This window comes from Cataglyphis hispanica, chromosome 1 (assembly GCF_021464435.1).
Source record: "Cataglyphis hispanica isolate Lineage 1 chromosome 1, ULB_Chis1_1.0, whole genome shotgun sequence".
In the NCBI taxonomy this organism is placed as follows: domain Eukaryota; kingdom Metazoa; phylum Arthropoda; class Insecta; order Hymenoptera; family Formicidae; genus Cataglyphis; species Cataglyphis hispanica.
In genome coordinates this window covers 11650523-11674002 of record NC_065954.1, presented here as the reverse complement: position 1 = coordinate 11674002, position 23480 = coordinate 11650523, and the positions used below count along the sequence as shown (strand labels likewise).

The 23480-nt window shown below is 31.8% G+C and overlaps 1 protein-coding gene across 3 annotated transcripts; it reads left to right on the top strand.

Annotated features, from left to right (window-relative positions):
- The first annotated feature begins 4390 nt into the window (after positions 1-4390).
- On the top strand, positions 4391-23322 carry LOC126850211 (thrombospondin type-1 domain-containing protein 4-like). 3 transcript variants are annotated; one of them, XM_050592954.1, is made up of 14 exons: positions 4391-4604; positions 8457-8753; positions 14655-14802; positions 17467-17633; positions 18175-18274; positions 18585-18624; positions 18797-18921; positions 19009-19138; positions 19564-19816; positions 20844-21044; positions 21328-21489; positions 21731-21907; positions 22036-22252; positions 22787-23322. In XM_050592954.1, exons 2-14 carry the CDS (start codon positions 8712-8714, stop codon positions 22921-22923), a joined length of 1899 nt encoding a protein of 632 aa, XP_050448911.1. In that variant the 5' UTR covers positions 4391-4604; positions 8457-8711; the 3' UTR covers positions 22924-23322. The 3 variants fall into 3 exon arrangements, with proteins under 3 accessions (XP_050448911.1, XP_050448901.1, XP_050448891.1); XM_050592944.1 differs by having other exon boundaries at positions 4391-4838; XM_050592934.1 differs by having other exon boundaries at positions 4391-4867.
- The last annotated feature ends 158 nt before the right edge of the window (positions 23323-23480 follow it).

The window sequence follows — 23480 nt, the reverse complement described above, 5'->3', positions numbered from 1 at the left end:
CGCATTTTTTTCCCACATTATTCTAATATCAATTTATTTCACTTAAATCAATTACATTTGATGGTGCATTAAAAATAAATGATTAAAAAAATAATTATATTTATAAAAAAATTATCTTTTTATATTTTTATAAAAGAGTGAATTTGTTTTAATAAGCTTATCTATGTTGTTCCGCAAAAATTTTTGCATCATAAAACGTTTATTTCATTTATATTTAAAAAAATATTATTTCATAATTTCCTTGCTTATTATTTTATATTAAATTATTTTGATGATTATAAAATCATTTCTCCATATGTGCAAAATTAATTTTGCAAGAACCAAGTAATCTTATATTATTATATATATTGATGTGATATATTTAATTTTCGCATTAATTTTCTAAATAGTTTTTTTTTGTATTAATTTAGAAGAAGAATTTATCTCAATTGAAAGAATCGTAGATATTCAGAATTCCTCAAACGTTCGGATAATACAAAATATAATCTCAACAAATTCCTGTTTTTTAAATTGCCTAATTAAGATAGGTGGCGTAGGGAAATTTCTCATTTCATCGATAGAATCATAAGCGTATCCTTTGCGCAGGTGATGATAAGAGAACAGGTTGTTCAGTAGCGGTATTTAAGAGGCTAGAGAGGGACGAACTTAGCGATAACACGTTAATCACGGTGGTATCGTCGCATTAGCGATAACGCAAAATTATTACGAAGCATAATTCTCATGAATTAAGCCTCGACGAGAAACCATCGTTTTATTGAGAAATAATCGCTGGCTTCGAGTCGCGGAAAAAGCGTTATTTTATATTAAACAAACAAATCGCGGAAGGAAAAATCCCATTTTGCAAAGTGGCGATATTAAATAGAGATTATATTATGCATCGCGACGTTTAACGAATCAACGTGCGACATCACGTAGATCGCAATTATAAATTCCCACGCAGTTTATCGCTGCATTTCCGCGCGGCGGAAACTTTACGTGTTATCAAGACCTTATTCTGCCATGATCAATGATCAGAATGAAGATAAATTGTCAAGCGAGTCGAGGTTTACTGCGAAATCCCGCAGATACGATCTCAATCTAGCGCACTATCTAGCTTTTATTAAATTTATGCGTATATATGTTAACTTTATAATTTGCATTATTATTCCATTCGTTAATCCGCGCGTTTGCAAGACGATCGTCGTTTATTACCAGCACATATATGTAAACGCAAGTTTAATGAAGCAGGTAGAAAGATATATGTCTCCAATTTTTCTTTATTTAGCTTCCAGATAGAGAACATTAATTAATTGACTTGTTTATTCGACCTCCTGCGATTTATATATTGTGTTAGTGTACGCATTAATAAATTTTTTATGCATTAAAGTTATACTGAATTATTTGCACCATAATCTTTAGCCATTTTTCGCATTGCAACACCGTCTAATGTACAAACCTTTTGACTGAGAATGTCGTAGACATGCTGGGTGTAACTAGGACTGGGAGTTGAGAACTCAGCGCTAATGGCAAGTGAATTTTTTTCAGAAATGACCGATTACAAGACACTCTTTGCCGTTGATTTATGACATCATTATTTTACGCTGATTTACAAGGAAATGAATCTGAGCGATATGGCCCGTAATCGCTCAGTGCGCATTTTTCGCAGTATTTAAAAAGCCATCTATAACGTGCCGCACCTAAAGGGTTAATCGGTACATGGTTGCGAAGTTTTCGCGTTTCTGCAGTTAAACCGGCTGTAATAATGGTTGCAAAAATTTCTCTCTTCTTATCGATTACGCAACAGAATACACGGACGCGCAGATCAGCGCCTAATATTAAACCGTTGCTCATTGCGCGGTGGTGAAGCGGATTTTGCCGATAAGTTATGCACATACCAGATGCCATTAGCGCGAATGAATTGCGCGTTTATTTCCGCACGTTAATAAATAACAGTCTCCTCGGGAATCTTGGAAAAAAAAATGGGGCATTCCGGGCCGATATAATATTTCTCAAAGTTGCACAATGCGAGTTCGAAGAGACACGGTTGTCTCTGCCGAGACAGACAAACGATGACGTCGATCGCTATGTTTTATCCGGTATAAAGCAAACGGTATTATTTTACTTATGAAACACGAATTTCTGCCTCAGAATAATTTAACTCGCAGAATTGAAGCGTTATTGATTCATAAGCTGTATTTGTAACTCATCGAATCGATAGAAGCTTACGTTTCCAAAGCGATAGCTTATGCTTGTAGGCACGTCGTTCAATGCTCTTAAACCATCGATCTTTATCGTCTTAATCGAGTAATTATGGCGCAACATTAATGATCCTGATGAATGGTGTCATCAAGTCAATGACACTGCGAGTAGTGCCAGCAAAAAAGCAGGTAGCTATACATCGAATGTAATTAGCTCCACTTGCCACGATATAATCATCATATTACATCAAAACATTGCGTGGTATTTGAATCGTATGTCGCGGAAAGATCTGATAGATATTTAAATCTTGTTAATTATCATCATTAATGCTAAGATGACTATAATAAAGTAACTTAAACGGATGCTTTATCATAATCGTTACTGTATGCCAATAAAATTACTTACATCAATCTTCTCTCCCTGATTAGTTTTTCTTAATCAGTGTTCTTAAATATTTTTTTAAATGCATATTATACACATACATATATATATATATATATATATATATATAAATATTAATTATATTTTTAGTGTTTGTATTATCATACAAATATTTTTTTAAATATATAATTTTTTAATATAAAATAATATACAAAGTATGTACATTATTTTATAAAACGTTTTGTAAAATATACTGTTAGTCAGGTTTTTCAATGTTATCACGATATTTCGAATAACTTAAAATATCAAATACTGATATTGTATGGGAAAATGTTTTGCATCTATTTGCATTTTGGATTTTTCCAAAATGGCGAGGCCCATCGTTTCGCGGAAAGATAAATTACCGTTCAAAAATTATTTCTTGTACTTTGACAGTACGATCGAGAAAATGATCCGATATATTTATTTATACCTCGCGTGAGGCAGAGGCTGATGAACAACGATGATACAAGATGCATTCCGGACGCACTCCTTACTCTAGGAACGCAGCAATTTAGTGATATCAGCCGACAGGCCGGTGCGGCTAATTCTATCTACGTAGCGCCTCACTCGATAATTTACTCGGGCAAACTTATTAGATCGCCACCGGGCTGGCCGCTAATTACAGGCTGTTCATGCGGACGCATCTAGGCTGCGAACGAGATGTTAAGTTACTCTGGCGAAAGTCGACTGGCTTATCAATGTCAGTTGCTGTCATCACTTCCCTCTAAAACCGTTTAAAGTAGTAGGTTTCTCGATTAATTACGATATCTCCCTTCCCATACATATATATTATAGTACACTTGAATTTAAGTATAATTTAGAAACTGATTTATCGATGTAGATCAGTGCTTTCCAACATTGCATTTTAAGAAACATGTCAAAAAGGATAACAAGTTGGTAATAATAAATAATATATAAATTCTTGATTTATTTTTTAAAATAAATAATCTAAAGAGAGCAAGTCAACAGCTGATCACATATCGTATTACGATGCTTTGCGGCAACAATTTGACATACGATCGGTAGGAGGTTCTCCTTTTGCTCTCTCAAAAAAGCATATATATATATATATATATATATATATATATATATATATATATATATATCGGAATTTGTTCAAAATCTTATCATCGTAAATGAGGAAAAACTATATTTAAAAAAAAAATCTATATTCTGCAATTTTGCTAATTATATGTAATACCACAAACACCACAATAATAATATTACAAACTAATTATAATACCACAAATGCCATAAACCATATATCTTTGGTTTACCTTTGAACCATGGATTTAATATATTATCAAAGTTCAATTTTAGCGAACAAAAAGTTTACGTTTTAAATAATAAAATTAATGAAATAATTTTATCATTAAATTAATTTGACATGAGCCTTATCAAAATATTTAGTATTTTATTATCGGCAATTTTATAAAAACGTGGTTAAAGATATTTTTTCATTTAACATACACCATATTTTGGAGATGAAAGTATAGAATATACTTTTAGTTTTTATAATATTATCGAATGTGTTCTTCAAAGGATTGTATGATAGATAGAAGTCTGTTTTAATCAATATATTTTCTGGACGTATTTCCCTTGTGTTACTTAAATTTTAACATGAATTTGAAACGAAGAGATGAAACGGACGTGCATCGCTATTAAAATAACGTCTTTATACTTCGTTGCCAGGTGACGGCGCCATGGCGGAGGCACCCAAAGCTTGATCCCGCGACTCCACGCGGGCGTATAAAGTCAGTCCTGCACCGACGGGAGCCGTCAGTACGAAACGACACCTCTGATAGAAGAACTCGGTTCTCGGTCTCCTCCAGGCTGCAACATGCACCTTTTGCTGCACTTTGTCTAGCTTTACGCGCGAGATAATACCGAAGAAAAATATCGGGAAATAAACAAGTTCCCCGTGCAGCTATTCCATAAACATATATTCCCGCACATTTGCAATTGCGATATTAAATACTGTTTGGCATCAATCAAAACCGCTGGTGAATTAGTCGGCGATAAATTGGCTTATAAACCAAACACGCCTATATTATTTGTTCAAAATAATTGTGTAATTAAAGTGCGGTTAACTGAGATGATTCTCATATCACCAAAATGTGATAACAATTTGCTCTGCAAATTCGCAAACGGGAGATGTATTTTGTGATTGATGTGAGAGTTGATTTTGGCTACCGTGTCCGGTTTTAGTGTCCGATTTTCGTTCTCTGTCAACAGTTGTACGTATAATTTGACCTCGATGCAACAGGTTAGTCAAATGGTTGCATCGATCACAACTTGTTGTAAATATTGTTTTTTTCATAAATGCAAACGTAGACAATTTATTAACGTTTTAATTAAAATTAACAAAAAATAATTTTTTTAGAATTAACAATTATGAAAAATATGCTATTACTTTTAGTTATAATTCTGTAAAATATATTTTAAACAGTGTGATTTTTAACACCATAATAATTAATATAATTTTACTCCTAAATCAGATTAAAAAATAGCTAATTTTATTAATAAATTATATACATAAATGTTATAATAATATATTATATGAATGTATATATTATAAATGTTATATGACAGAGTGTTTAAACAAATTAGTATTTATTTCGATAATTAGAGCTTGAGTAATACCATTCAATTTTATTCTTATTATAATTATCGTGATTTACATAATTGCTAATGCAGTTAACGAAGCCGCAGTCAAAAATGTGTAAAGCAATAATTAGTTATATGTCGCTCTTTCGTTCCATTCGTTCGAAAATTATTTCTTATTCACATTTTTAATTATTTCTTATTCACAGTCTTATTCACAGAGTCGCCTTTTGCAAACGTGTATTATTAGTGCGGTAATGTTGACGGTTCGATAATCGTAAAAATAAACGGTACACCGCGACTTGCGTAAGAAGATTTCCCTTAAATGCGCCATCTTGCCACGATGCAACGTGTTTTTGCTGCAATAAAATTACACGTCTAATAAACAATGTTGTGAATAGAAAATGTTCACACGAAAACGCATGCAAATAATTTTCCAATGAGAGCTTTTATATGCGTGATATTTTCAACTTTACACCTAAGAGATCTGTTCACAGTTTATTACATAGCAATTTAAAAACAATAATTATTACACATTGCATAGGATTACAAAAATTAACATGGTTGCTCACATAAAAGATTTTATTTTTAAATTTTAACGTAACTTCCGACAAAAAAATGAATTGGTGTCATAGAAAACGTTAATATTAGCTTGTTGACAAGTAAGCTATTGCAATTTAATTTACACTTTATGTTGAATAAATTATAATGCAATACTGAGAGATATTAATTAAATAGTGACTCTGGTAAAATCAACTGCTACATCAGTATCGTACGAGATATTAACGAGGTGGTTGCGTAAAATTTCCTATTTGAAACAATAATTATTTCCAACTCGAGGTAGATTGTATTCACAAAAAGTTAATAAACTTATTCCGCACAATTATGTAATGTGTGCGACTTATTCGTTATCCGTGCGGCCGGTCTATGATTTGCTGGCAACTTACATTCGACATGCACTCTCGGGCCAGTAATAATTGTAAGCTTAATGAGCAATTCGTATGCAATTTAACGATCGTATATCGCGCGTGTTAATTTGCATTTATCACGCATTTGTGCGCGTAAATAACGCGCGTTGCTATCCCGTATCAAAGTGTCAGATCGACGATCTTTTTTTCGACATTATAGTGGATATACGCGTTTATCACCGGACAAAACGCGACGCACTTACGCGACAGCATTGTGCACACGATGCGGTGCATTGAGATTATCACGGGGAACTATCGCATTTCAGAATATACACGGCAGCCGGAGCTGCCGTGAATGCTCTTACCCGCGTGTTCCGCTTCTACAAAAATTCCTCGACCGGCACTACTCGACTGCCGCGAATTTATCACGGCCGATTATGCAAGCGCAGTCGCATAATTAGCGACGCGACTCGGCTTTGTCGGTGATTTATTTCACTACGCGGGGTATTAGACTCGCGCGGAGACAGATTCTTCTCATTTGGTAAACGATCGAGATTAATTATCATACATATCCAAGATTCTTATAATTCATTAATTGATTTTCATTGATTGACTTTGATAAAAAAATATTACATAAATGAATTTTGAACCGAGATATAAGAGAAAAGTTTCGTTCGAAGAAAATTTCAGAAGATATTTTACCTAAATCTTGAAATATCGAAATTTATATTGTAAAATACGATGAATAGAGAAATCTTCGATTCGTGCAATCTACGGATAATTCTAGCTTCAGGCTACTCCACCTTCGACAGGTCGACGTACGGGTAATATAAGTTCTTGTCTAACGCTCACTAGCAACTGGAGCATGAAAATAATATACGTGCATATGCACTCACATGCACGCCAACCGATGACTTCTCTAATATCCAATTTCCTTCGCCTTGGATAGCCTCTCTAGCGTCACGACGTAACATTTGATTTGAATGTCAAATCAATCGTTTAAGTGCAAACAAGTCATAACGATAATTAAGTCGCGAGCTATTAATTAAATCAATGGCATGTAAAATTTGACTACATTAATCATAATCTAACGTTATTAATCTCTATCGCTTTACCAGGACGTTTATATTGCTTAGATTTAGAAATAAATATATTTCTAATTAAGTGCACACACACACACACACACACACAGCAAACAGATAACTATTTTATCAAATACAAAATTTTAAAAATAATTCCATTAAAATTACAATTGCTACTCTTAATAGTATAATTAATTGAATAGCGATTATTACATACACATTTTATATATCAATATTATTTTAAATTATTAAAATTATTTATGCAAAAATTTATATATGCATACGAGTGTATTCATATCATTTGAAATTTTATTATATATTATGATAACTTTTATATACATACACATGTATATTTATTTTAGCCTATAATTCGATTAATGCAAGCTGTAGAGATCATTTAAAAAATCGGCCGGATTTTTTTGGAAATAATGCAACAGTTGACTCACTGATTCAAAAAAGAATCAAATGTTATTCGGATAATATTAAATATTCTCGTTTAGGATTTAGAGATAAAGCTTGATATTTTTTAACTAGCCAAAAATTTATTTTTACTTTACTTAAACGTAAATCACATTTTATATAATGTATTTTATTAACAATAATATATAATGTATTTTATTTTAATAATATTTTATATTTAAAATATTCTTTTAATTTAACTTTTATAAAATAAGTGACATAAAAAAAGAGATACAAGTTAGAAAACAATTGTGAGTGACTTTGAGAGATTTCTGCAAAGTAATAAACCGGTCACTTAAAACATATTTTATTGAGCGATAATACGAATATATTATGCAAAGTTGAATTTATAGAGATTCAATAAAGATCTCAATAAAATTGCGGATCTTGTCAGAACTTTATGAAGACTATGATTTATGTCAGTATTTGCCGGGTTTCATTTTTAAAATGATATGATAATATTTTTATCATTACCATTTGTAAAATATCGCGGAGATAATTTAAAGATTAAATAATTCCGCGGATTGCATATAGTAATCGCGCGAAAAGATATGTATTAAAAGAAAGTATTACGAAAGGATATCTCAAGTTAACTTAAAAGAAATTCTTAATTTGGGGAGACAAGAGATTATCTTAATCTTTAGTCTTTTACAATATTATTACAGTATTAGCTTTAAATAAACATTATTGAAATTAATTATGTTATGATGCAATTAATTCGAGTAAAAGAAAAATTACCAAAAAATTCTTAATTTTTTAAAATTGAAAGAGTGATTTAATATAAATAAATTGAATTGAATAGGAAATTGCACGGAAGAGTCAAGTGAAAGAAAAGTTTCTCATCGATTTACAAATTTTTATTACTGATCGAAGAAAGACTCAATCAATAGAGAAATCAATTGACATCGCAACTTGCAAGTGAAAAATGGCATAGAGATCAGAGAAACGCAGTGCAAGAGAGAGAGAGTGTACGCCATCCACCGGAAACCGCAGCGAAGATGCGTCAACAGTGAGACCGACAGAAAGAGAAAGAGAGTGAGAGCGAAAATCCCTCAAGATGCATCTACTCATCTTTCCCTTTTTGCTGCTATCTTTAACGGTAAGGCATAAGCGCAGCCCGCGACTAACATATTGACGTGTGATTTATCGCGCCATTAACATGGCCAGCCGGCCGCAACCCCAATGTCAAACTCGTATGTCAAACGTGGGCGAAATTGTTCGTAAATATGTTCCGGCATATGTCACGAATATTGCGCTGCCGGTCACAACCACTGAGATCGATCACATAATTTTCTCTTAATCAGAAAATAAAGAAAAGTCTTCACACCGTTGGTGTGAAATAGTTCTATTAGATAAGATTGACACGAAATTAGAAATAAAGATAAATAATAAAAGAAGAAAAAGTTTACTCATCATTATATGAGATTTTAACAAATTATAATTTTATATTTAAATATATTTTTTAATATTAAAACAATTCTTGGTTTGTACATTTCTTTTGTTAATAATCAATGGTATGTATGTAATGATAATAATTAATTTGATAAATGTAAGATATATTTTATAAAAAATATAACATAATAAAATCCACGAGAGAATGTAGATGAGTTTACAGAAATTTTTGAAAATTTGTATATTTGTTAATCTTGAAGATTTGATTGAATTGGATTGTTTTGGTATCTCTATTATGTTTTTTTGACTCGTGACCTTTTTTCAATTGACGATGAGAGCCTCTCGACGATAGCTCGGCCTCCACGAGGTAATAAAAAAAAGTGTTACACGGCGACAGATTCTTCGTTCCTTCGCTGATAAGAGTCTTTCATAAGAGTGAGAACGTAGCTTTATCTACATACATGGCGGAAATTCTCCGAAAATGCGCGCATATATTTTCGACGAAGGTTAATGCACCGATGCGTAGTTAACGTCATTGGATATGGTAGCTAGAATAAATTTCCGAGAAACTTGTAAAGTGAAATTCCATATAAAATGAATAAAATAAGATATATTAAACAGAATAAAAAATTATATATGTATATGAGAGAGAGAGGAAGTTTTTAGAATATCTAAAATTCTAGTTGTAGCTATACGTGTGAGCTAAAAAATAAAATTATTTTTTACTTTATTTTAATAATGGAAATATTTTTTAACTCTGCAATTATTTGTAAACCTTATATTTTTTATAAAAAAATTATAGTAAATTTTTTAATCAAATTTGTACATCGAGCATGAAAAAGTCTGTTTCTCATTGTTCGTGTATTGTCCGTTTATGCATACGCAAATTTCCGGTTGTTAAATTCAGATCACATGGCGTATTATGCTATACTATATATGCTATACATTGATTAATCACGTTCATGCCAATGAAAAATACAGCGTGACGAGGGCAATTTTGTGATAAAAAGTCTAAAGTATTACTTTGCTTTTTATAAAAAATTGCGAACATATCGTAGGATGCTAATTAGAACAAATGATCAAGCTTGTATACTAACATTGTCATAATATTACCTCGACTGGACCAACCGGCTCGCGCGTGAAACGCTGTTTTATTAGCATAATTCAAGCGCTACTGGTGCCTAATTATGGGTAATTTAAGGACGTGCGAGTATCGTTATTCTCACGAGAACGAGCGGGAGCACGCAAAGACGACAAAATTAATCGAACTTCCAGGCAATACAATATTCGCACAGTCGGGTTTCCGCATCCGTCATGTAAGTTATGTTTGAATAGCTAGTATGTTTCAAATGTGTTGAGTAGGAAGTCTCGCTTAACGCATTCTTGCGGTTAAGTGTTGTCGGCGGTGCGTATTTTTAGAATGGCAGAATAATATAATCGGAGCAGAGAATGTATACAACTTCCTGCCTATGATTCGAACTCGGATCGCGAATCTTAATCGTTAAGAACTTGTCAAGCAACTATAGATTTTATAATTTCTACATATATTTCTTTTATTCTCTCAATATTAATGTTTGGTTATCTTTATTTCTTGCGCAAGAAACTGTTAGCTCTTTTAATACATATATAAAAGTGATAAAAATTTTTTTTTAATTTAAGAAATTTCAAGATAAAAGTTGAAGATTGACAGAGCAAATTTTTATGTTCTTTACTCTTAATATAAAATTTATAAGGCAAATTTTAATTGCTATCTTCTTTCTTCAATAATATTGTGAACGCGAGATGAGAAAATTAAAATGTAAGAGGATGTGAATACAAATATGTTTGTAGAGACATTAAAATCTGATAAATGATATTTGCCAAACCAATAAAAAAATTCTGCGGATGACCACTGTTTTAGTTTTTTTACTGCCAGCGAGATTGCAGCTTTCACTCACTTAAATTTGACATATTTATGTGGCGACTATTCGTCTTCATTATTGGCGCCAGAAGTTTGCGCCGACCATTCCAGCATATCCTCGACGTCGCACAAAATTGCGACGACGTCTTTATTTTCTGTATATCCGTTTCGTTTAATAACTCGTGAGATTTCTCGTGGAATCGAGGAGCGAACCAAATGTTCTCATCTGGGTACCAAGAAGACGTATGTCGTCGGCCAGTCTCTTTATTGCTTGCCGTCTTCCGTGTTCTTCGTGTTGAAACATTTTATATGCGCAACGTTTAAGTGTTTGTAGTTGCAAACTTTGTTAATTCTGCACATGAAAAATAATTGGCAAGCTCCATTATTCAAAGTATTTCACAGAAATCTTCATGACACTCGCGACAGTATGTCGCGAAAATAACTGAGAGTATTTTCTATCCTGACTTGAAAGGAATGAACGTAATAAACGTGCTATGATGCAGACATTAAAATATTCGTGTCGCGTTTGAAGTAACAATGTTAGAATTTGATGAAATTCATGTAAATATATTTTTTTACTAAAAATTTTACAAAACATTTTTATCTCATTTTACGCCGAATACCGAGATCATTAATGTCATTATAATTTTTTCAATGATTTACTTATTAATCAATGAATAATTTATTCACATGATAAATATAAGCCAAAAATACAGAAACCATTTCCGAAAGAATATTAATGTTTGACCCAATAGCGGATCTATAAAAAAAGCGTCGCGATGTATAAAACGCAGCGGGTTCGTCATTATGCGCCGCATTTAGGACGATGGGGATTTAACGGCTTGAGTGGATACAAAAATAACACACTGAAAATAAGCGCTAAGCAGAGATTCGACGTTGGATATCATCGTGAGGCGATCGGCTCAACGCCGTCGATCTTGATTATCGTAAAAAGGGAGATGCGCCGAGCGCGGCGCTGTCTCGGGTTTATTCAATCTCTCTCTTGGCGGTGACATTACGCATAATCCAGCTAAGCTGGTGCTTAGAAAGTGCATTTGTTTTCCCAGATCGCGTTTCTACACGCCGTATTGTTCGTCAGTATAAATATGTAGATATAAACAAAAACATGCTCACGAAAACTCTATAATAACATATTATTTTTATATCTCGATAAGTGACGAAATATACAAGTCGCGCGTGTCTGTTTGTTACCAAAATTAATGAGCTAATTAAATTAATGGGTTAAAACAAGTCGGTTAATTAAATGAGAGAAACGACACACGCGCACGATGTAATCTCAGAGGGAACCGAGAAGACCATTCAGTCACCCAAAGATGGGTCCCTCTTAATCGCGTATTCATACGTTGTTTTACGGTACGCGGAGTGTACATATGCTCGCGCGTTATTTTATCGCAGTGTAAACACCTGATGCGGCCAGACGAGGAAGCTACACGGTTCACAGGCTCGACAGAATTATAGCTCGTTCATTATTATTTACGATGCGATTTCAATAAATTTTGTTATTAACCAACACAAAGTTGTTTCACTTAAACGTAACAGTTTCGTTTTACAAAGAAACATTTATCAGTAATATATTTGCTCCATCTAAGTTTAATTTTCTAATAACTGCGTGTAAAAATTCTATTTGACATAAAGATCAGGTTTAATTGAGTGTAATAATATTTTATTGTAATTGTAAAAGCTATCGCAAATCTGTTTCTTATTTTCGAGAAAGTTTCGTTGAAAGACATAAGATTCTCGAGAAATTATTTTGATCTCTCCATATCTTACACAATAAAAAATAAATGTCGAAACCATTAGTTCTTCGATTAGATTATAAATCAGAAGAATCTTTATAATTTGTTTATTTATATCATTTTTGATACTTCTGAAATCTTTCTCTCTCGATCGTTTTGTAGCTTGAACATCGAATGTTTTACGCCACTGTACATTCATTGTTCGCTGCCGATTTATAAATTTGCTCATGCGATATTCATACAATTAACATCGCGCGATCGCTCGTATACAAACGGCAAGCCAGTTGACATTCATCCCGAGTTAATCCAATTGAAGAGAGGAGTGTCAGTTTGGGCGCGGCTTGATGTGCAGTTTGCGCCGATTAGACCTGGTTGAAAATGAATGCCCAGACTCGATCGAGTCCCGTCACTCTTTCAGAATGATCCCCGACGTGTAAACTGTCGAATTATGATGTTGCAATTATTTTTACATATTGAACAGAAACTCTATTGCTAAAGAAAATCGAATGAATATAAATCAATTATGTTTACAATTTTTACTTATTTGTTTTAATTATTGTAAATTAATTATATCTGTAACTTATAGATTAATTATTTATTTTTAAGTTTATTATCAATTAAAATAAAAGAATATAATAAAATGTAGGTACTTTTTATTAATTTATGATTTGCTGTTTTTATTATTAATTTTAGAAATAATAAACAATTTTCTCATATATTAGAAATTTAATAAAATATTAGAATTAATAAATAGAATATTATTTGTGATAGTATTATAAAACAGTGAGAATAATTTGCCAGAGCAGAGAAATGATTTATTGCAGATACTAGAAGAAGCTTGTGGTAGATTAGAAGAAACTAGCATGGACCGGTATATGCTACAAATGGGGCCACGTGGCCACATTCAAGCCGTGATAATACTTTAATCGCGATTCAGGTCGAATTGCGCATCTTGCATCTCCACCGTTTGATCGTTTAATTAATCTTGATAATTTTATGCGGTGATCTAGCAAGAAAGCAAAAGCATTCCACCGTTTTGATAGATCTTGTTTTCAAGCTATTTTAATGGTTTCATGCAGAGGGTGTTTAGGAAAATCTTATACAATAAATATACTTCTAATTTATAAATATAAATATAATTCTAATTTAATTTTTATCCTGCTTTATTTTTATGTAGAGAATGTATATTTCTTGGAAAGATTTTAATTTTAAATGTGCTGTATTATTTGTTCTAATTTAGTCTTATCGCAAAATTTATTTTTAATATCAAAATTTATAAAGATTCCATATCTAATGTTTTCTTATATACTTGCGCCACTTTTCCAGGACTGACATCTCTCGACCGGTATTTATTTTCGTGCAAAGTGAAAAATGAGTGCAGATGTAAAATATTCGTCTTCGTCGAAGAATGAAAAAGAAGAAACGCGAAATTAGAGCTGTCACGACATAAATGTAGACGGCATTGCCGTTTCAATTCGCCTGCATTCTGTCATACCGTTCGGCTAAAGTCACGACAGCCTGATAGAAATAAAAGGTCATGATATCAAATGTCACGATCGGAAATCGAAATATAGGAAATAAAAACTTTGTGATCTAAAAATATTTTGTAGCTATTAACGGATTTTTTTATTACATTGTTTGCAAAATTTTTACATTATTTTGCAGCATTGTTACGCGCCGTAATCGGTCCACCGAGATACTTATCAAGCATACAAGCGCATCGCCTGTCTGCATCAGTCATCTGCCTGCGGGTGTGCCATTTCCTATTAATTCATTTCGCAGATTCGCATCAGTGCGATGTGTGTGAGAGAGAGAGAGAGAGAGAGAGAGAGAGAGAGAGAGAGAGGTAAAGAGAGAGAGATAAAGAGATTTGTGTTCTTTGACTACCACTAATTCCGCTTTGACATAACACGTCGATCATAACACGTGCTATTACCGATTGTGATTTCAGGGTGGCGTAAGATTCGGCAACGGTCATCTGATAGATGGAATTTTCACGGAACCGATTTTGGAACCGGGTTACAATTTGGTGGCGGTGGTCCCACGTGGCGCCTTGGCATTGAACGTGACCGAATTCCGTCACACGCAGAACTGTCTTGGTAAGAGAAATAGAAATTTGTGGCTACTGATTATAAGATAAATTAAGATAGCTAAACTATTTTTGAATTTTATTTTGCATTTTAAGCGCGCGTGCGTAAATGTTTGTGTAGTATATATATTATGTTGTATACTTATTTATTTAAATAAGATGTTTTTTATATAATCAATATATCTTATACTTTTTAATGCTTATATAATATTTTTTATCATTACATGATTATACGTATTTCTTAAGATACTTTGGCGTTTCTAGTTATTTTCTAAAGCCGTGACATTATAAAATGTATAAATCTTTTTTTTTTCGATGGAAAGTAAGATAAGAAAAAAAATTGACAGTAATTGCTTTATTATGGCAAGATATAAATTAATATTGTGGCGCATATTGCAACTTTGTATATTGTGCAATGTAAATTGAACGTTATATGATCAGGACGTGACTAGCGCAAGATTCTTTTTATCAACATTCTCATCAAGATCCTATCAAGATTTTAACATTAATCACATGATTGGCGCCAGATAAAATAATTCAGTAGAATATCGTTGTAGATTTCGTAGAAATTGCAAGCAACCGGTTGCGAGGAATGCATTTACACCTACCATGATTTCTCATCGTTTATACACTGTTTACGGTAACCCGTTTATATGACGTGGTCATTTAATAACGATCGTACTCGATGATTAAGATTGACTACCCGCGTGAATGATTACGTGCAAAAATTAATTCACAACTGATACTTTGGTTATGCAATCAAAAATTGATTGGAAACGCGATTAAAAATATCTAGTATGACTAGCCTTGATAAAATTATTTAGGCTTGCATTTAAAAAAAATATTTACGAGAAGTTTAATTATTGGAAACAAATGCAAATATTAAATCAATGATATCAGGTTAAGCATTCGATTAATCATCTGCGCCAAGTGTCCAGATGATTCTTGAGAAAAAGTCTTGAAGGATAATAGCTTCTCATAAAACAAGACATAACAAATGTCGTTATTAATGGTTATGACTATTGAATTTGCGAAAACAATTAATTTTTTCTTCAGTATATGTGCGTAAAATAAGGCATTAAAACGCTTTATGTAACTAACCATGTACGTGTGCAAATTTCATGCTGTAAGACGGTCTCCTTGATTCTTAAAAATTATACTTTTTAAACAGCTTAACATATAATAAAACGCAAAATTTTTGCAATAATAAAAAATTAATTGCAAGCTATATTTATTTATTTAATTTATATTAGATATATTAGATATAATCTATCTTTTTTTTTTTACTTTTTAGAAGCTATTATATGGAAATAAAAAACTAGCAATAAATAATATCATCAAGTAATAAAAAGAGCAAAATAATTAATTAAAAAAATTAATTTTAAGAATATTTAAGTATGACAATAATCTAAATTTTGTAAAATTAATGTTTATAACAAGGCGTCAGTCTTTAACAAATTTGCAGTCATATAACATCTAGAGAATACGATTAGAAATTGATCTTTGATTTATTGCATTTGAACTAATCATCATTATTGCCTTCAATACCTTTCAAATCTATTCATCGCTCGATTAGGGCAACATAATGACTGCCTTTCACAGGATGCGAACACAACAGATCGTAATCGATGCGTCTCCTATGCAATGATCGCGTCGCCGATAAGCAAACGAATCGCTCGCGGCATGATTAGTCGCGATCGTTAACAATGCTGTCGGAACATTCATTATCGCCGACGCGATCGCGCCTCCCATTATCCTCACCTAATCTGCAAAGATACATGACTCAAGAAAAGCGAATAGAAAATTGCTCCTCATGAAATTAAATTCATACAGCCTTTCAGATTTCAAGAATTAAATATAAAGTGTAATGTTTATATAAAATATATTTAATAAATTTTAACATTTCAATTAATTATCTATTATATGTATACTTAATAAATTAAATTTTTCTCAAAATTAATAAAAAATTAATGAAAATCTCAAAATTTGAAATAAATTGAAAGATCAAAAGATGAGAGAACTAATTTTATCGATTCCTTTAATCACTCTCAGTCGCAGTGTTTGTAAATGAAACGGGACCCGCTGTTCCGCTAAATTAGATGCACCGGTCCATGCCACGTGGATTACATAAATCGCCCGCGACCGTAAACTCGCTCATAAACGACCGTCATTGTACGCGTAAGTCTCGCTTTAAATGATCGTGATTGCCAGCTTTAGCGTGATATATGTCAATCGACGTGTCGCGGAGATCATCGTCGTTCTATGAATAGAAGTAGTAGGTCATTTGCGAATAAATGCGGTCATCGCGATTTTTTCCAACAAGCCTAATATATTTTGCAACGCGTTTCTAAGCCGTACGGAGAGTAGCTGTAACGTATCTTGCTGGAAGAAATGTGCTAGAAACAAATTTTAACACGATGCAAAACAATGATAGACTACTTCTCGACAAGTATATAAAATATATTATTAATTTAATAATTAAATATATTATATCTACAATTTTATATAATAATAATTAAATATATATATATATATATATATATATATATATATATATATATATATATATATTATCAGCACATATCTCTCAGTGTTGCAGCACTTCAACTTAGAGCGTGCTTATTTCAATTTCAATAAAAAAAAAAAATGACAAAGTATAATAATAAATTTGCAGCTATTAGGTTGCAAGATGGAAGTTATCTGTTAAATGGAAATTGGTCTATCAGCTGGTCCGGCGAGTACAAGGCGGCCGGAACAACATTTATCTATCTACGTCAGAGTTCTCAGAATTTAGAGAGTTTTTCTGCCGCCGGACCATTACAGGAACCTATAGATGTCATGGTAAGTAATATGGGGATATTAATAAATCATGTAGTTTAATTTTCATATAAGTACCGCATATACCAAGAAACTGTTACTATCTTATGATATGTAAATTTATTATATATTATAATAAATGTGCATATGCATCTCTAATCAGTAAAAAAATAATCTAATCAGAATAAAATAGATTATTTAAATAGGACAAAAATCACCAAATTTTTTACAAAAATAATAAAATATGTTCAGTCTGTAATAATTCTGTGGAATATTTTGCGTCCTTCGACCAAAGTGCAGATAATGTTGTCGTCACAATGGCGTTTTACGAGTAGCGATATAGAACATTGTTATGCTCGGACAATCGTGGGCGTTAATGGGCTTAACCATGTTCTACTTAACCCTTTTACCGTTGAGTTTTCACCACACATCGACATAAATCATATATAAACTCTATATTTACTAGATTTAACATTAAAATTTAACAATTGAACAATTATACAAATAAAAAATAATGCTATCTCTACATTCAAAATAATTAAGTCTTTGATTATCATATCCGTAGGTTTTGTATCAGAATGAACCAAACCCTGGTATTGTTTATCGATATGTGATTCCTGGAAATACGAATTTACCGAGAAACAGTCATCTCGCGCATAACGGAGGTATCATTTGAATATAATATATGTACATTATAATACATGCATAAACTTTAAAGAGAAAGTATCTAAGTAAAATATATAAGTAGAAATCCTAAGACTATTATATTCTCTGATTTTCAAATATTTTTCGCGTTCAAGAAAATGCATTTAAAAAATTTTTTTTTTATTTTAAATTTATTTAGACGCTTACATATTTAGGCTTACTTTACATAAAACAAAAAAAACTTGATAAAAAAACTTTTACCTTTTTTCTTAAAGCAATAAATAAATATAAAAAATTAATTAATTTTCAAGAAATTATACATTTTTACAGTTTCAAATAAAGGTATCGAGCCTGGTTTACAAAATAGAAGGTAAGAAACATTTCTGATAAATTCTAATATATTTAATTAATCTGATATTTTACGCAAGTAAGCTACAGTTTACGTTTTCATATAGAAATCGTATCTACAACTTTTATATCTAGTAATTTTAAAAACGCGTATGTTTTTTTTCTAATGGTTACAAAAAAGAATTTAATTTTAGAATCGACAATGGACCTACAACGAGTAATATAACATCTGCACCATATCCATCACGGCGTTATAAGAGAAGAAAATTTGCTTGGAAGGCGATTGGTTACAGCGATTGCAGCAAAACATGCGGCGGAGGTAAACAAGAACTGGCTAATAATTAGTTTGTTTAGTGGCAATTTATGCACATTTGCGGATACAAAGAACTTCTGTATGTTATATAAGGTGTTCAGACACTCAGACACATGTGTATCAAAGAGCACACGCAGCAACAGGTACCGGAGAAGAGATGTCACGCGTTAGAAAAACCGCGGGAAGTTCGTTTAAGATGCAACACTAAACCATGTCCGCCCAGGTAAGTCAATTTTAGTTTACATTCTCTGTACATAATAAGTATATTATATATTGCATAATTACATAAAGATATTAAATAATCATGGATATACAAAAATATAAATTTACAATGTATGTGATTATATGAGTTTATTGTGTAATTATAAAGCATTTTATTAAGCTTTTAAAATACACACTTTTATTGAATGAATATGTACTTGCAAGGAAAAGTATTTAACAAAGCTACTTATCAAAAATATATTATTAATATATATATATATATATATATATATATATATATATATATCATATCGAAGGAAGATTTAAATTAAAATTGTATAGCTATTGAATAAATAATGAATAAAGCTATTTTTTAATTATAAAATTTAATTAAATGTTTAATATTTAATTTTTTTGTAAATGATATAAAAACTGTATATTGAAAAGATGGCGTGGCGGACCATGGAGCGATTGTTCTACTTCTTGCGGTGCCGGAGTTCGCACCCGGGAACTCGAGTGCGTTCAAGAGGTGAAACCATCGTTAACGATGAGGATTGCCGATGGTGCTTGTACGGAATCGAGAGATTTGCCGACGAGCGAGATATGCGAGATGCCAGCATGTGAGGAGATCAAGCAGACGTCGACGCAAACGTCTCCTCAATCATCGTCACCGCGATGGACTGTAGGCGTTTGGTCGCAGGTAATCCTATCCGATTACATATTTGATTGTCAGCGGAACAAGTCAATTCACATTAATACGTATGAAAAGCATCTTTACTTCACATATTTAATTTTTTAAAAAATTAAACAAATAAAGTAAAACATTTTGTGGTTCGAAAAATTTTTTTTCTCGGGAATTAATTCTCTCTTATTTGATATATGATCGCGATTAACTCCGAATTAATAAATTACTTTTATCAAAGAAATTTTAATCTCGCATATAATAATACATGAATTAATTTACTTTATACAGTGCTTATATAGAATATTTTTCCTATATTTCGATAATTGAAAGATTCTATAACCAGAGAATGCACGAAAAGATGCAATGACCTCTAGAAATCCATTTTTCTCCCACGCCATTATGTCAATTTTTCATGAAGTTATTATCGCTTGTAAAATTATATAAAATTTTCATCGAGTGGTAATATCTCTGCTATAAAAGCATTGTCACAAGTCGTTTGAATATTTAGATTCTCTTTCAGAATAAATCTTCGAGGTAGTTCTTCACCAATCTATGTAAATATTTGTAAGAAGGTTTATTTATATAATTTTTAATATAATATGTAATTTGTAATTTATTTTATAATTAAGAGATTATGTATTTATTGCACATTTTAACATAAGCGAATAAATATACAAGTTAAAATTAAAGATAAATATATTTGCAGGGAGGGGAGGATATAATATTTAAAAATATAATTAGATTTGCCGATTGTTCACATAATAGAGTTTGATCGAATAAATCTCATAAATCCGTATAATATACATTTAATTAACTAATTTAACTGATCTTTAAGATTAACAATTTATTATGCGATCTTAATTTAAATGACAAACTACAGATTTAAATCAAAGAAAAATTTAAAACCTTGAATTAAATATATTGAACTCTCCTCTCTGGCAGAGTAATAATTATTGTAATTACTTCGTGCGCACGATTGTAAAAAAATATTAAAGATATTTGATTAATTAAAAATGATGTTTTTATGACATTTGTTTCAAAGTGCTCTACATCCTGCAGCGTAGGGAAAAGAACGAGAGTCGTAACTTGCGTTACCGACGATGCTCCATGTGATCTTTCAGAGAAACCTGAAACACATGAAACCTGCGACTTGGGACCGTGTTTAGCTAAATCAATGCCATTGAGTATCGTTTCCATGAACCTTCAAAATCCACAGTGGTTGTATACTGAATGGTCTGATCAGGTAAACTGTTATCACTTAAGAAATATTTATGAGAGTTAAACGTCTCTTATGAAATATGCATGCGATTAACTTCGTATTAACGGGCACAATAATTTATTATTTCAATATCCTGTAGCATTGACGCACAACAAACATAAGATAAAAAAACAGCATAGAATTGAAAAAACACATTTATTAATGCTGTTGTAAAAAAAAATTAAATTATTGCACTGACTAAAATTATAATAGATTAATGCTGATTGAGAGAATATTGATTTCAACAATCCAAAATTATTGATTTCAGTGCTCGGCGGAATGTGGAACAGGAGTTCAAACTAGGAGAGTTTTTTGCGAGATAAGCTCTGACGAAGAGTACTGTGATGAATCTAATCGACCTGAAATTTCTAGAGATTGCGCGAGTAACAAAACTTGCAGCGGTCAATGGTTTACAGGACCGTGGACGAAGGTCAGATTTGAATATGATCGTTTAATAATCTTAGAAAAAATTAATTTTTGATTAGCATTTATGCATTAAAAATAATAATGTTCTATATCTGCTATTGCTTTATATTTTTGTAATAAATAAATAAATAAATAAATGTATACATATATATATATATATATATATATATATATATATATATATATATATACACACGGAAATAATTTGATAATTATTTTAATTTATATATATATATATTTTTTAGTGTTCCTCAAGTTGCGATTTGGGTGAGCAAGTTAGAGATGTGGTATGTGTTACAAGTCTTCGGGGCTCTCTACGTGTCGTCTTAGACATGAATTGTCCCGCGAACAAGCCGGAAACTAGGAAACCTTGTAGAGAACACCCTTGCGTATCTACTTGGTTTATATCGGACTGGACGGCGGTAAATATTTTTTATCTCCTTATATCATTTTATCGCTTCAAAAAATTAAAATTTTAAATACTATAAAATATATATGATATATTTGACATATTTAACGAATTGTAATTATTTTTATAATTTGTTTGTAGTGTTCACGATCTTGCGGTAAAGGTATTCAGAAGCGGGAGGTCCGATGCTTGAATCCGGACGGCCAATTACCGGAACTTCATCAGATTCACTGCCGAGAGGACGATCGACCGATATCTCGAAGGACATGCAACGATTATCCCTGCAAGGAAGATTTACGCGCGTCTGAAAATTCTCACAGGGTTCTTCAAGTTCAGGACGATCCCGAAATAACGAATGGTAAAACGAATTTTCTCTTTTATTAAGAAAGAATTTGTGATGCAGAGAAAGAGAGATAGTTTAATAAATATTGTATTGGTGCGTAAATCAATCTCGATCGATCTCGCACTCTCACACAAACTCGCGCCGAAAATAACAAGACACTTTTAAGGAAGCAGCAATTTTTTAAGGAATTTTAATAATTACTGATAACACAGAACAGAATATAGACAGGAAACATAATGATAATTGTAGCCGTCGGTATGCCGTCGGCACGACAAAAAGTAGCGTAAGATTCTTTGTTTTCATAAAATGTTTCTTTTTGTTTATCAACAATCCTCTTAGTAACGTAATAAAGGATGATCTCCCGGAGGGGCAATTATGTAATATTATTGTCGCAGACGTCACGCAAAGACAAAACACAAGGGGCTCATACAACAAAAATAATCATTTTATATAAACAATTTTAAAAATTGTTGTAGAGTTTACATAATGTTTTCCATGATAGAAGAAGTTATATAAAATGGCCTATATATATTATTTTATTCATTTTAGGTGTTGAGAACAATTCACTTTGCAAGGATAAAATAGCTAACTGCAATTTAGTCACGCAAGCTCGGCTCTGCTCTTACCAATTTTATCAAGAGTCTTGCTGTCTGTCATGTTCCCGAACCAAGCAAGATTTGGAGTAGAAACTTGTCGACAATCATGTTTATGATGACGCTTTAACGCAAAACTCTGCCTTTAGTAGTATTCTCTGTTAATATATCGTCAATTAAAACTTTGTTTTCATCGTCTACTGGTACCGATAATCCCAATAATTTTTTTATGATTTAATAAATGCATCTATGTAGCAAAACTTTGGTACATTTTATATGCGTTCTAGAAATATAGATATGCTATACGCGCAGAATAATTTTATACAAAGCCCACGATTTTAAAATTTTAATAAAATATTTGATAAAAAAATATGAGAGAGAGACTGATCGCGTGTAATTGCTAATTCGTTCAACAGTGATTTAAGTCCTCAATGTTCTCGCATATAACCGTAAATATATATCGAACATTAATAAATGTTGCATTTTCTCAATCCTTCGTCGTTTCCTTACCTTGCTTCTCTGCTTCTGTTTCTTATTACTGAATGTTTTAACAGGAAAGAAAATTTTGAGCCAAAAAAGAGACATAATATATATTATTATTCAACAAAATTGATTGAGCCAGGAACGTGTACTATTTACATTGTCTCTAT